Genomic DNA, 14,243 nt, shown 5'->3' with positions numbered 1-14,243 from the left:
AGAAATAAGTATTTCCTTTATCAAAAACGTAAGAATATAAGTTTCCTTAATTTGTATGCTAAAGACAGAGCAAAACAATAGTAATCTGCACATATTCATGTTGTCATTCTATTTTCAAAATATAAGAGGGTTTCAAATAATGAATTACATTGAAGTTTCATCTTTGTTTGTGATCCATTACCAGACAAAGGCAAGAAAATTTTAAGCACTCAATATTTATTAAATAACTAAAGGTCACAGGTTATTTCATCTGGGCTCAGATCCTACCATCCATATTAAATATCATAAGCACATTTTCCTCTATAATAGGCAGGAAATAATAATTTAGCATTCAGAAAGACAAATATAACAGCTCCCTAGGAAAACCAAGCATGCCATGGTAACATATGAACAGCTGTAACAGAGCCCATACCACATCTCTTTTTAGAGGTAGGGAATTTCTGTTTCCAGATTTGCCTGGGCCTCTGCATTAGCATACATGTCTTAAAATTGTAATTTGTGTAGAAAGCACCTACACAGTCACAGTGTCACAAACTAACTACATATTGGAATTTTAAAGCTTCACAAACTTGAAATAAAATTGCTTAACTGGAATCAATAAATCAATGCAATAACAGATTGTCTACAAAAGGTAGGTGACATCATGACAAAATTATGTGAGTGGCCTTACATACCTGGCTGAAAACCTTTAACAGATATTTTTGGAAACATTTTGAAGATACAAAGCACTGTAATTACTAAATAGTATTAGGAATTATTTTCTACCTTAAATGCAGCATTTATCTCCAAGAAAGAATCAAAAGTTGTAGAATAAAAATTATGTACAGCTTTCCAATCTCCCGATGCCTTCGACTTTTCCATATCATCCCTAGAGAAAATATATTCAAATACTGGTAATGGTTTGATCTTGCCAGCCACTTAGACTTTAAAATGCACTGTAACTTTAAGCTTTTCTCACTAAGCACACTTAGAAGACAGACGAGTATAATATCTGTATCTTTCTAACCTCTTCCTTGTCATTTAAAGATCATGGTATTATAAGAGAACAAAAGCAAGTTTGTGTTTGATACACCTGAGCAATGTCTTTTATTCAAAATGTTAATTCACAATGTCACAGTTCAGTGTGTTAGGACAAATAATTAGCAGAACAGAATTAAGCTGCAGCTACACTGACATGATAAAGTTTCTCAGAGTATGATGGCTCTAAAACTACTCAAATTCATTAGAATTTCTTAAATTTTCTTTCTTTTAAAATATTTCAAACAGAACCTAATCTTAGGCACAGGTGGTCAGTCTTGGACACAGGTGGTCAATGGTGACAGTCAACGTGGCTTCACTAAGGGCAAATTGTGCCTGACAAATTTGGTGGCCTTCTACAATAGGGTTACAGCACTGGTGGATGATGGAAGAATGATGTCATCTACCTGGACTTGTGCAAGGCCTTCCTCTGGAAGCTGCCCCCTCTCACTTTGCTGCAGGCTGTGCAAGAAATCCTCAGCATGGGGAAATCCAAAGCCAGCTCAGTGCAGGGAGCAGCTGCCAGATCCAACTGAGAAGGACCTAGCCCTGCCTGGAGGATGGCAACCATGGGAGAGGGGAAATGGAGACATGGTGGGGGCTCACAGCTGGGGATTCAAATGGACAGGAAAAGGGCTAATGGCTTTAACCCGCAGGAGGGCTGATTTAGATCAGATATAAGGAAGAAGTTTTTACAAACACTGCCACAGGTTGTCTTGAGGCAATAGTCAATAGATACAAAAAAATCTGAATATGGCAAAAAATCCAGCTCTTTGGATCACCTGAATACCAGGAAAGGATCACCTCTTTGCAAATTTCCCTTTATATTTCTTTTTCTTTCCCACCAAATACACATCGAATAATCAAAAAATGTTCCTTTTCGTCCCTGGAAGCACAGAATTTCAAACACGGAAGAGAGAAATAATTGCCAGTATAACCAAAACACCTAAGACTGTATGGGCTTTGCCAGCCTACAATAAGCCATACATATTCTTTTCCAAAACTAAACATTCACTGCATTTCTAATTCTGAAGTATATGTTTTGCCATTTTCTGTGTTGTACAACATTTCAGCCTAGAAAAAATATTTTGATGGTTTTCACAGTAACAGAGTTATCAATCCCACCATCATAACCAGACTAATTCCTTGCCAGTTCTACTGAAAATGTTTCCTCATTTGAAATTAACAAAATCAAATGTATGAATTGGGTCAAAATGAAAAGAATTCCAAAGAGAGGAAGAAAACACATTTTTAGGAACACCAGTATAACTTACTGAAAATCTTTCACAGTTTTGGTTCGAATTGGAAGGGAAGGCTCAGGAGGAATTGGTGCTTTCAGTTCTTGGGGTAATGCATCCATCGACAAGCGTTGCTTTTGCCGTACATCCAGGCAAAGAGGTGGATGGTCCCTCCCTTGAAAGAAAGGTAAAGAAGAGCAAATACAATGCATCTAACACAAATAAATTGGTACTAGGAAAAAAAGGAAACACCAAGTGTTTAATTCCAATTCTTTAAAAAGTATTTTCTTACAATGTGCACATGCAGACACAATGGAAAATTTGGCTAACTAACAAAAATAGCAGTGTTGCCAATTATTGTATTTCCAATATAGATTTTAAATTTTCAATTTACAAACTGCAACACTGGTGCTCCTTACAGCTAAGAAAAATCTCATGCATGACCATACCAAAGTCCAACTACCGTATAAGGACAAGACTTCAGTCCATTTTTCTACACTGTGATATAGAATTTTAGCTACAGATGACTGTGGAACATCTACAGCTTCCATAAAGAATCTCTCCAAAAAATTAACTGGGAAAGGCAATTTTTTCTGTCTTACACAGAATTAGTGGTGAAACAGAAGCATCTTTGAATGCTTCTTTTGAATACATTTGGCTACCTATTCTGGTACAATTGGCAGTGCTTTGCCAAGGTCTTTCTATTCTACTCCTTCCTTTCTATTTGATCTGAGAATATTTGATCAGATTAGCATGGCAAAACTTGGCAACAGCTACAGTGAGAGGAGAGATGAAGCTGCCTCTGTGTCCAACACAGCTCCAAAACACACCCACGACAGGCCAAAGCTGAGCCCAGCAGTGACACCGGTAGCACCCCTGTGACAATATATTTAAAACTGCACAGCAGCTGAGAGAGAGGAGGGATCAAAAAAAAAGGAAGGAAAAAAAAAGAAAGAAATTAGAAACTACCCTACAGACACCCACATGAGTGGAAAAGAAAGAGAAGGAAGGAGAAGGTGAGCCAGGGTCTGGAGCAGAGATTCCCTTGCAGCCAGTGGAGAGCCCATGCCAGATCAGGCTGCTGGCAGAACTGGAGAGAAGTTGAGAACAAGGGAAGGTGCAGTAAGCAGGGAAGGGGAAGGCGTTTTGAGTTTTGTTTCTGTTTAGTTTAACTGGCAATAAATTAATATCCTCAAGTCTGTTCTGCCAATGATGAAAATCGGAAAGTGTACTCCCAGTCTTTATCTCAATCCATGAGCTTTTCCATCTTGTTTTCTCTCCATGTCCTGTTGAGGAGGGGAAGGCACCAGAGCAGCTTGGTGGGTGTCTGGCAGTCAGCCAAGGTAAGCCCACCCAAAACATGAAAAAAAATTTCCACTGCATTTCTAACACTCATTTTGACAGTGTCTTCACAAACATCCTCAAACACTCTTACAGTCTGATTTATGCTGCTCATTTTTAAAAGCATTTACATGAATTATGACATATGTTTGGGATAAAAGAAACTATATAAAATAAAAGTGTCCTCAAAAGTCATACATATTTAATGAAAATCCTCTATGAATTGTATAAGACCCCTCTAAGCCTTTTTGAAGATATGGTTTTTTTAATTAACTAAACATCAAAGTAGTATCACTACACTGCTGCCTACTCCATTTATCACAGCAGGGAAACAGATGCTAAAAAAGTCCCATGAATCCAAAAGCAGATTTTTTTCTCTCATGCTCATGACAGAGTCATTGTCTGTGTGACTTAACTCAGCCACCATTCATGAGATAACAGATCAGAGCTGCCCTCAATCCCCTGAGGATGGCATCAATTACTGATATGGAACCTTGTCCATTCTCACAAATGGAATTTTAACTATTTTAAGACAGGAGTAGTAATTGAAAAAAACAAACATACAGATAATAAATTAATCCAAGCCAAGGTGCCAAACAATCCAACCATGCATATGTTCTGCTATTGAACACCATTCTCTGAAAGCAGGATGGACTAATTTTAAAGAATCTAAGAATTTGTCTTATTTTTATACTCTGAGAATAACAAGTTTTTTTGATTTAGTTTTCATTCTGTCTTTTCAATTTTAAATGGATTAAACATTGAGCTATAACCAGCTGAACACACTGAAATGAGGAAAATATTCTTTCTGCATCTGTAGAAGAGACATCTGCTGGCAGACACCGCTTCTCAATTCAGTAAATTGAGGCTGCAGGTGCTAAGCTGGTAACTCGCATCCTGTCAGCAATGCAATTTTCTTTGAAATATATGCAGTTTAGTTTACATATACTGAAATTGATTTTTAATAGTATCTTTAACACATATGGTCAACTTCAGTGTGTTTTGTCATCATTCAAGTTTATTTGTACACAGACTTATTTGCTCTTCTGCCAGTAAAGAATACTAATTAAGATCCATCACTTGAGTTTCATAGAGCAGAAAAGGGAAATTTTAGGTATTGAGTTGATAAACAGCAATAACACAATATTGCAAGACAAGAAAAAACAGTAATTTCTGGCTTCTTGCCCAGTTACATCAAGTAAAGATTCAGCTGTGCATGACTGCTTAAGGAATGATCAAAAACTTTGAAGAAAATCTCCTTGATACAAAGCAGAAAGTTTTGCAGTACAGTTAATAGGACTAATAAAAGATTATTTTAGTAAGAATCTAATGCTGCAAGTTATAAACCACCTTTTTCTGTACAATTTTGAAACTGACCATACTTGTCAACAGTTTTGTTTCAAAGTTACACTACTGAGATGTCTCAGTGCAGTCTCTTTCTTGCCCCAAATTCACTGAGTGCTATAAAGACTTAGTGAACCACAGCACAATAAGCCTGAAGGGGACTATCTCAGAGACAAGATCAATACAAACCTGACAAATGTTTGTACAGTCTTTTATGAAAAGTCCCAAATTACTGAATTCCTAGCCCAAAAGCCTAATAAAAATTCCAGGTCTAACCACAACATCATCTCATCTAGGCTTCATTATTCTAGTCTACTTAACAAAGAGCTACGCTTTCTATCTTTTCATCAAGTATTGTTACCTCATCACAGCACAACAACCTTCCTTCTCACTTATAAAGCTATTCAGAACTTACTAATTGTTTCCTGTGCATTTTACTTTTTGCCATCACTGCCTTCATCTTCACTGAAAAACACCATCTCTCAGCAACTGTCTGCCTTATAAAAGTCTTATGCTTGCCTCAATTCCCACCATCCTTCAGATGGCAATAAAATAACTATCTCCAAAGTTCTGACAATTTCTAGAGACACTGCCTGATTGCAGCTAGACAAAGAATATCTGCAGATAAACTGCTGAATCAGTGCCTTTCTTTAAAATTTCAGATAGTTATTCCATCCTCCAGATCTATTTGTTTTTCTTATCCAACTTGTCTCTATGACACAACCTCCACTGAGGACGGGCTATCATATGTCTCACAACAGAGCACAATGTAATGAAATCTAGATTTCCAGATTTTATGGCACTACCAAAATACAAATACTGGCAGAAAATTGAGCACCTTCTAAATTTGGTAACTAAGTAACGGGTCTTTTTTTCTCTTACCATTTCTGATGTTGGGTATAACAAGTTGCGTAGGCGAATTTCTGTTTCCGATGCCTTCTTTCTTTTGGTTGATAGTTGTGATGAAATTGCTGAAAGTGGAAAACTGATTTTTGGCTCCTTCCTCCAACCCCTGTAATTAAGATGACAGTATGCTCTAAAGGGCCAATACATTACTGCTATAGTAATCTTCCTAGTGAGGTTTTTACACAGAATTCTTAAATATCTTTTAAATCAGACTAGTAGTAACTGAATAAAACATAAATAATGATTCTGCAATTTTGTTTCAAATTGATTCAGGAGAGGTACCATAAAATTCCTTTCAATCACATTAAAAAACTTAAGTATTAATTTGCAGGATATGAAGATAACCTTGGATTTCTGTGAGGAAAACACAATACAATTAGGATGCTGTCAATAATATTCTAACTTTCAGCATCCTAATGTCTACTTTTGTACTTCTCACTACATCCAGCTCAGTTTAAACAGAAGAAAGTGTCACATATTCCTTTTTCCAAACAGCCCTAATATATTCAAGTAGTTTAGACAAATTTCCCAAGACTTACAATATGGGGAAAAAAAATTCTAACCTCTAAAAACATTCAATACTGACTACCTGGGTAAAACTCCCTAATGATTCAAAATGGTCAGCATCTGCTGCCACTGAAGAAAGGCTTACCAACAAAATCTGGCTAACAAAGTGGTAGAAGACTGCCTGCTTGAGCACCTGTACATGCTGTCACCAAGGAGCCTGCACAAGTCTCTGCTAGGAAGTGTTGAGCACTAATGTGTTTTAACAGCAAAGAGAAGTGAAATCACATACCAGACTTCCAAAGGATTGTGCAATTAGTGTGTTGGCTAATCAGCACTGGGCCCTATTAGATATATTACTACAGAATTTGCAAAGCATAGGTGGGGCTAAGAGGCTTGCCCAAGATGACAGAAATCTCATGATGAATATTTTAATTTTCATCTCAATTTCAAGTCATCAACTGATATCAGGAGAAGGTAGATCAACTCAAACAAATATATATACACTTCCTGCACATCATGATTTTCAACCTCATGCTAACCTAAAGACTAATTTACCTGATATCTGGTATCTGTGCTCTCAGTTAGAAAAATGTTTCCACAAAACCCAAAACTTTAATTCTGCAAATGAGAATATACGTTCTCATGTAATATCCTATCAAAATTTCTGAACCAGTACATTTCCCTTTTCCCTTAACAGAAATACATTTCAACTAAGACATGCAGCCAGAGTACTAAGAAAAGCATTTCACTTCCACCACAACATCCTGAAAAAACACCAGAAGGGTAATAATACAGCCCATAAACCTACCACACCACAGTGTACACAAGCTGGTACTCTGCCAGAAATTTTAAATAACCGTGGCACATCCAGCTATTTTTCCATGGCTCATAACTCACTAAATTGTAAATCTGAGCAATCATCAGGACTTTTGGCTTTAAAACTATCAGACTTCAATTTCTAAAATATGTATTTTTACCAAATTTCAATTTCTAGTTCTAAATTCCTTATATGCAACAAATATTCCAAAATAAAATGTAATTTCCAGTGTAATTTTCAGATTAACATTTCTTTTTAGTCTATAACTTCTGAAATATCATTAAGATGATTTTTAAAAATTATCTGGCACATGACTGGAGTAAAACAGACCCTGGACAAACATCAGTGACTGAAAAAGAACTTTTAAACAATTCCAGATCTGAGGTTAATCTGCTCTGTCACAAAATGTGTGCTCCAGGCAGAAAAGCTCTGAAGCACAGACTAGTCTAATTATGATTGATAAGGAATAGATAGCAGAGATAATTGAAAAAAGGAGTTTTTGTTAAATAAATTATTGTGACAAGCTTTTTGACTGACTTAGCTTTCTAGGTTTTACTCCAGCCATGTCACTGAAATACTACAGGTGAACAGTTTCTTAAAAACTTTCTCCTTACTGCCATCTCTTTCAGCAGTAATCATAAAATCTGCATCCCCTCTTTAACTCCATCATTCTTTTTCAAGTACAGTTCCAACAATATTAGACAAACACATGGAAAAAGGCTTTATTGGGAGGCCCTGGAGAGAAATTAATGAGAAACTCTGACAAACCCCTGAGGGAGTAATCTAGGGAAAGTGCACAGCACCATGTCATATTTAAAAATTTTGTAGGAGGCCACTGAGCTTTCAGAGCCTAAGACTCTTACAAGTACTGCCACCAGAAAACTCAACATCCACCATTCCCCTCCCACCCACCAAAAGGAATGAATATGCTAGGAGGGAGTAAGAGGACCAAAGTAATCTTTAGTCCTGTTTTAAGATCATATTAATAACCCACAACCCTGCTGGCTTCTTAGTGGAAGTTTTCCAAAGCACTAAGCCCTCTGTAAGACTGGAGAGTTACTTGCATCATACTTTATAAAACTGTATCTTTCATTATTGAAGTTAAATGGTGAAAACAAGTCAAAATGTTTCAAAGAGCACATACAGACTGCTTTCTCAGAAGAGACAAAAAATCCTCTAGAGGAGCTTCTGGAAAATCCTGTTTAGCCCTAACATTGCTTACTCAAGACCCTTATGTATATGGCAAGCAAAGACTAGTGAGGACAAAAAGATTTTCTTCCCTGTACAAGATGTGGAGGACACTCAGATTTCCCAAAGGCATCTGACAGTGCAACAGGCTGCACTAGAAGCAGGATTTTCCTTCCACTCGTAGCTTGAAAGGTGCAACTTTGGACTGTTTCTCCTTTACAGAAGTCTCTAATTGTTCCTGTTTATTAGGGAGCAAATTACTTAGCTTTCCACAAGTTTCTTTTCAGAATCTGAATGCTGACACCCAAACTATCTTTGGTGATGGTCCACGACATCTCTCCACAAAACTATCTCCACCCCCCTGTAACATGCTACTGAACCCCAATAAGGCTCTTGGTAAATTCAAACCCTGCCCTGCACCTGACACACAACCACACCCAGCCAGGTCAGACTCCTCTGCAGGTCCACTCAGCTTCTGCCTGTGGCCAACGCTTCAGAGGTATATGACAGATGTCCAGCTACAAAGAAGTTCTCCTGATTCTTTAGGGAAGCTGGAATTCTACATGGCCATCCAGGGGCACACATTTTTCATTAGCTGAGCTAAGCCTGACACATTTTGGGCCAGCACTTGTATCTTTATTCTAAGGGACTGGCTTTTACCCTTCAAAATCTAAGGTGGAGATTTCAAAGGTAGAAAAAACTCCTGGCCACTCGTCCATTACAGATTTTTCCCACCAAATCAGTATTTGAATCACAAGAATAAACATATTCTTGCACATCCTGACAGATTTACAAAGCTGAAAGTCTTTCAGAAGATTGGAACGTTTAGGCAGAACACAAAATTGGCAGAATTGCTTCAAGGAGTTTGCATACAATTACTCAGTTTAACATCAAAATTATTTCCTGACATATATGTGCAATCTTTTAAATTCAAATTATGAATTTAAATAAATGATAATTTAAATTATAATTTCTAATAAGTCCAATGCCTATGAGAACTGCTGAACTAAAATCTCCTAAGTGTATTGCTACAGGATTAGTAACATTTTTGTTCTGTTGTTGGACTGAAGTAACTTACCACAAATTCTAATGTTAAGCTCTGTAATATATCCAACTCATGTCAGGAAAATTTGATGTTCTGTAGTATTGTATGGACAGCATAAAGAAAAGAACAACTCTGGTATAATTAAAACCTGAAAAAAGGTTTCTGAAAGGAAGTTATTCTGGCAAATATCCTTCCCCCATTTTTTTCTCTGCATGAATTCATTCATCATTTCATCAAAATGTTCTGTGATCTTTGCTTCAACACAAAAGAACGGGAAAGATTTTTAAAGAAAAAGTTAAAAATACATAAGTATTCCCCAGCTACCTCTCTCGCCATTAAGTGTATTAGAGCTGCAACTCGCCACCCCCGAGAACCCTTAATGAACATTCACAATGCTGCTGCAAACCCTCAGTCATGACTAACCCGACAGAGCAGACCGTTGTAAAATGTTAACTATAAGTGGATGGAGAATTTATAGCTTCATTATGTCATTGCTTACAGATGCACTTGTTATTTTTAAGAAACTTGAATGAAAGCCTCTCACCGGAAAGGAACATGAAAGAAAATGAAGACGATGATTCCCCCTTCCCTTTCTCCTCCCAAATGAAGCGGCAAACACAGCAAACGAACACGGAGCGGCACAGGCGGGCCCGCGGGCGCCTGCCCGGGCGCCGACGGGACTTACCCCGGCAGCCGCGGTGGACGCTGACGGGATGGGCGGCAATTTCTCTCCCTCCTTTTCCTTTTCCTTCTCATTCTCCTTTTCCTTTTCCTTCTCCATCTCCTTCTCTCCTTCTCCCTCTTCTTCCTCCTCTTCGCCAGCCTCCTCGGCTGACGGGGCCGCGGCGCTGTCCTGGCTGCTCAGCTCCGCTCCCGGCGGATGCCCCTCGCCGGGGCCGGGGGGCAGCTCGGCGGCAGCCGGCGGGCTCTGCAGCGACATGGTCCCGCTCTCGGCAGCCTCTCAGCGCCGTCGGCACCCGCGACCCCGCGCCCTCCTCTTCTCCTCCCTCCGAGGAGCCCCCACGGGCACCCTCAGCTCCGCCGCTCCACTCGGCCGCCGCGGCACTGCAGCAGCCGTGCTGCTCCCGGGCGCCCAGACACCCCCGCACGGCGGGGCGGAGCGCAGCGCAGCGCAGCCCGGCCGCCCCCGCCTCGGCCCCGGCGAGCAGGGGGAGTGCGGGACGCGGCGCAGCGGAGGCGCCGCCGGAGCTGCTGCCCGGGAGCGCCCTCGGCCGCCGCGCCACCTACAGACCGCGGGCAGCAGGAGGGGCGGCCGCCGCCGCCGCCATGCTACTCATGGGCGGCTCGTGGAAACGCGCCTGGCGGCCGGGGCGCGGCGCGGGGGAAGCGGAGGACACGGCGGCGGAAACTCCGCGGCGCAGGAACCGGCGCGGGGCTGCGGCTGGCCCCGGCGCAGCCGCCCTGGCAAGGAAGCCGGGCCGGGTGTGGGGCACTGACGGGACCCGGGAGTAGCGACGAGGAAATAGACGAGTCATAAACAAACATAAACATAAGTATATAAAATATATATAAATATATAAAAGATATATATATATATACAGTTGGGTGAAGGGCCCTCGGGGCGGATACCGCTAGGCACGGCCTCCGTCACGGCAGGTGGTGCCGGGTGCTGCTCTGCCGCCACAGGCCGTGCTGGCAGTGGGCACCTCTCACACCGCCCTGGGGCCGTGCCGGCACTGGCACCTCTCACACCCCCCTGGGGCCGTGCTGGCAGTGGGCACCTCTCACACCGCCCTGGGGCCGTGCTGGTAGTGGGCACCTCTCATACCGCCCTGGGGCCGTGCCGGCAGTGGCTTCTCTCACACCCCGCTGAGGCCGTACCGGCAGTGGGCGCCTCACACCCCGCAGAGGCCGTGCTGGCAGTGGCTTCTCTCACACTGTCCTGGGGTCGTGCCGGCAGGGGCACCTCTCACACGGGGCTGTCGCCCCACGGCACGTTCTTCGCCGCTTCGGGTTACGCTCCAACGAAAAAATACACAAATCGTCGAATCTTTAAAGTTGAAAAAGCTCTTCGAGATGATCAAGTCCAACCTTCGACCAAATAACGCCGTGCCCACTATGCCATATCGTGGAGTCGAAGCCTTATTGCGAAGGACTGCACCGTATCATGAGGAACGAACGTGTAACCAATGTGTGAGCGCAATGTCTGATGGCAAAGCCAGAGCGGTGCCAGGGCTGTGCAGCGGTGGGTCCTGGCCCTCCCTTCGGGCAGGGCTCGGGTAGCCGGAGGCTGTCCCGCTGTCAGAGCCTCGGGGCAGCTCCCTGGCTGTGCTGGAGCCTTGCTGTAGGTGTGTGAAGAAATGCCATCTGTAGAAGAGCTGCTGTGTTGAACTGGTTGCAAGACAACATCTAGACCAGATGTCACACGTACTGGCTTGGTACTGACCTGCCACTTGGCTTTGTATGTGAAGTTGCAGGAGCCCTGCTGGTAGAGAGGGGGACAAAGTTTTGTACACCAACCTACATCCAGTCTAAGCTCTTCAGACTGCTAGCTGCCAGACAAAACAAGTTTCCTTTGGACCACTCTAATTTTCTGTCTGAAGAAGAGTTTTTCTCCCAGCTTCAGGAACACAGTGTGAATAGCATTACAGACCACGTGAAACAAATCTTCAAAATTGTTTTTCAGGTGGAGGAAAACCATGTGATGGTTTTTCTGAGCATTGGCACTACATAAGTAGCTCCTGCAGGAGCTGTAGGAAATATTTCTGTACGAGTCATAAAAGCAATGGCACAATAGGTACTGCAGTGTTAATCTTACACATTGAAAAAGGCTTTTCCTTTCTGAAGGAACTGGCAGACCTGGAGATTTTTAGGTTTCATTAAGAAATGACTTTGTCTCCTTACCAAGTTAAATATGAGATCTGGTTTTCCAAGAACTTAATTCTCCTCACTGTGTTTACTTCCCAGTAGCTTTCAGCAGTTTGCATGAATAAGCGGCCTGTTGCACTTAAAACAAAGCCCCCCAAACACTCACTCATCTTTTTCCTTTCCATTCAAAGAAACAACATAATGATAGTAATTTCAACAGCTTCCGTACAAGCAGCTTTGCACCCAGTGGCAGTCCCCAGCTAGAAATAAATGGCACAACTGCTGTGGAGCTGTGCCAGCTTAAAACATGGAAGGATTTGCTCCATTGAGCCTACAAAGAAAGTGAAATAAAGAAAAAAAATATATGTAGAAAGGCAAGTATAGAAACAAATTAATATTTTTTTTCAGTTCTGTTGAGCTATAAAGGCCTGATTTTTGACAGTGTCAATAACACTGAAATAGTTTTCTACCAAGATTATCTCACAAGAAAGCTAATCCAAGATCAAAGACATCAACTTCTATTGTCTATGCTTTCCTGTGCTGTTTGAAGCTCAAGTGCTCTATTGAATTACCTTATTCAGGTGAATAATTTGACTCATGACAATTATGAAAATAGGCCCAAAAATTTATACCTATTTTAGTAAGAGAGCGAAATAACCATATGCTGAACTAGCAAACACATTTTCTTACTGTTAACTAATGTGCCATACATCTGGTGCCCACAGTTTGAAACCAAAAGTATTTCCATATCATTCATAAATCCACAAGGGAGTCAAAGATATAACCACAGCTGGGAAAGACACATCTAAATAGGCTTTCAGTTTTCTAGCATGGATGGATGCTAGCTGGGAGCAGCTAGCTATGTGATGAGGTGATGCATGTAGACCCTGCAGTAATTTGTTGGCAAAGTGATGAACTGGGGTAGTGGGCAATGGAACAGTAAGAAAACATGATAAAGACATTCTAGCAGTTAGATTTGTGGGATATACCACACACACAATTTTCAAAACTAAATAGAAGTCTGTAACTGCCATTCTACAGACTTCATGAATTTGTTGGCCAGGTGGCCTCAGAGCCTTGACAAAGGGCCAAACACACTCAATGCCTGTATTTCAAAGGACACTTTCCTTGATTTTTTACATCTCTTGTAAGCTGCTTTAAAATCTTGTATCACATGATGCCAGCTACTTCACTGAATTTTTTGGTGAAAGGGCCCAAGGTAAAGTTCAACTGAAACTGTTGCTCATGCCCAAGTACACGTTGGCTGTGTCTACAGTTCTTTCTGTTCCTGGAGGAGTTTGCAGTCCCACTCGACCCCATGCTGGCACACCATGCTGCTGGCTCAGATAAACATATGCACACTGCAGTAATCACCCCTCAATAGCTGTGGGGGGACACAGGCAGCATGTGACCCTGAACAGATTTTCTTGTACTTCTGGAAGAACAGTCCTCCCTTAGCAGGATGTTGGCCTTTTAAACTGGAATAAGACCTTCTTGACACCTTATTTAAAAATACTTCATAAATATATCTCTTCTATCCAATGAGTTTGAGTTGTCAGGAAGGGGGAAAAGCCACTGGCACTTCTCTGTGCAATGACGTGGCCAGGCACAGAATGCCACTAGGAATGACAGATGGAACCAGACCAAATGCTAGCATTTGTTCACAAATGATTACTAAATGCTTACAAGTAATAGATACACTCACAGAGACTGGCATTTGGGAATGAGACACAAATATGAAAAATAAAAAGACCTAAATTCCCAAAAATTGCCAATACTGATTGGATCTCACTTTTTTTCTCTGCAGTCAGAAGTCAAATTCAGCTATAGCCAAAATAGCCTCTATAGGTTTAACTCAGGAACATTAGGGCTACAGGGCTGCTACAGGATTTTTCTTCTTCCTCAAATGGTTTTCTAGTGTTTGCCATCAAATGGTGTCAAACATCTCTGTGCAAACTGGTATTTCAGGAATTGAAATGACACGTGTCCTTCAGAAAAGGTAGGCTGAATT

At 41.3% G+C, this 14,243-nt stretch overlaps 1 protein-coding gene across 2 annotated transcripts in view; it reads right to left on the bottom strand.

Annotated features, from left to right (window-relative positions):
• Window positions 1-10,502, bottom strand: part of HECTD2 (HECT domain E3 ubiquitin protein ligase 2) — a 32,192-nt gene extending 21,690 nt beyond the window's left edge. For both annotated transcript variants that reach the window (XM_009087300.4, XM_030240987.2), the window contains exons 1-4: window positions 10,089-10,502; window positions 5,823-5,952; window positions 2,292-2,430; window positions 766-868 (exon numbers count right to left, since the gene is read on the bottom strand). In XM_009087300.4, the coding sequence (XP_009085548.2) occupies window positions 766-868; window positions 2,292-2,430; window positions 5,823-5,952; window positions 10,089-10,343 (627 nt within the window). In that variant the 5' untranslated portion in view covers window positions 10,344-10,502. The remainder of the gene's footprint in view (window positions 1-765; window positions 869-2,291; window positions 2,431-5,822; window positions 5,953-10,088) is intronic.
• Between the last annotated feature and the right edge of the window lie 3,741 nt (window positions 10,503-14,243).

Source organism: Serinus canaria, chromosome 6 (assembly GCF_022539315.1).
Source record: "Serinus canaria isolate serCan28SL12 chromosome 6, serCan2020, whole genome shotgun sequence".
NCBI lineage: Eukaryota > Metazoa > Chordata > Aves > Passeriformes > Fringillidae > Serinus > Serinus canaria.
The sequence above is the reverse complement of the archived record's forward strand: the minus strand, read 5'-3'. Positions and strand labels throughout refer to the sequence as shown.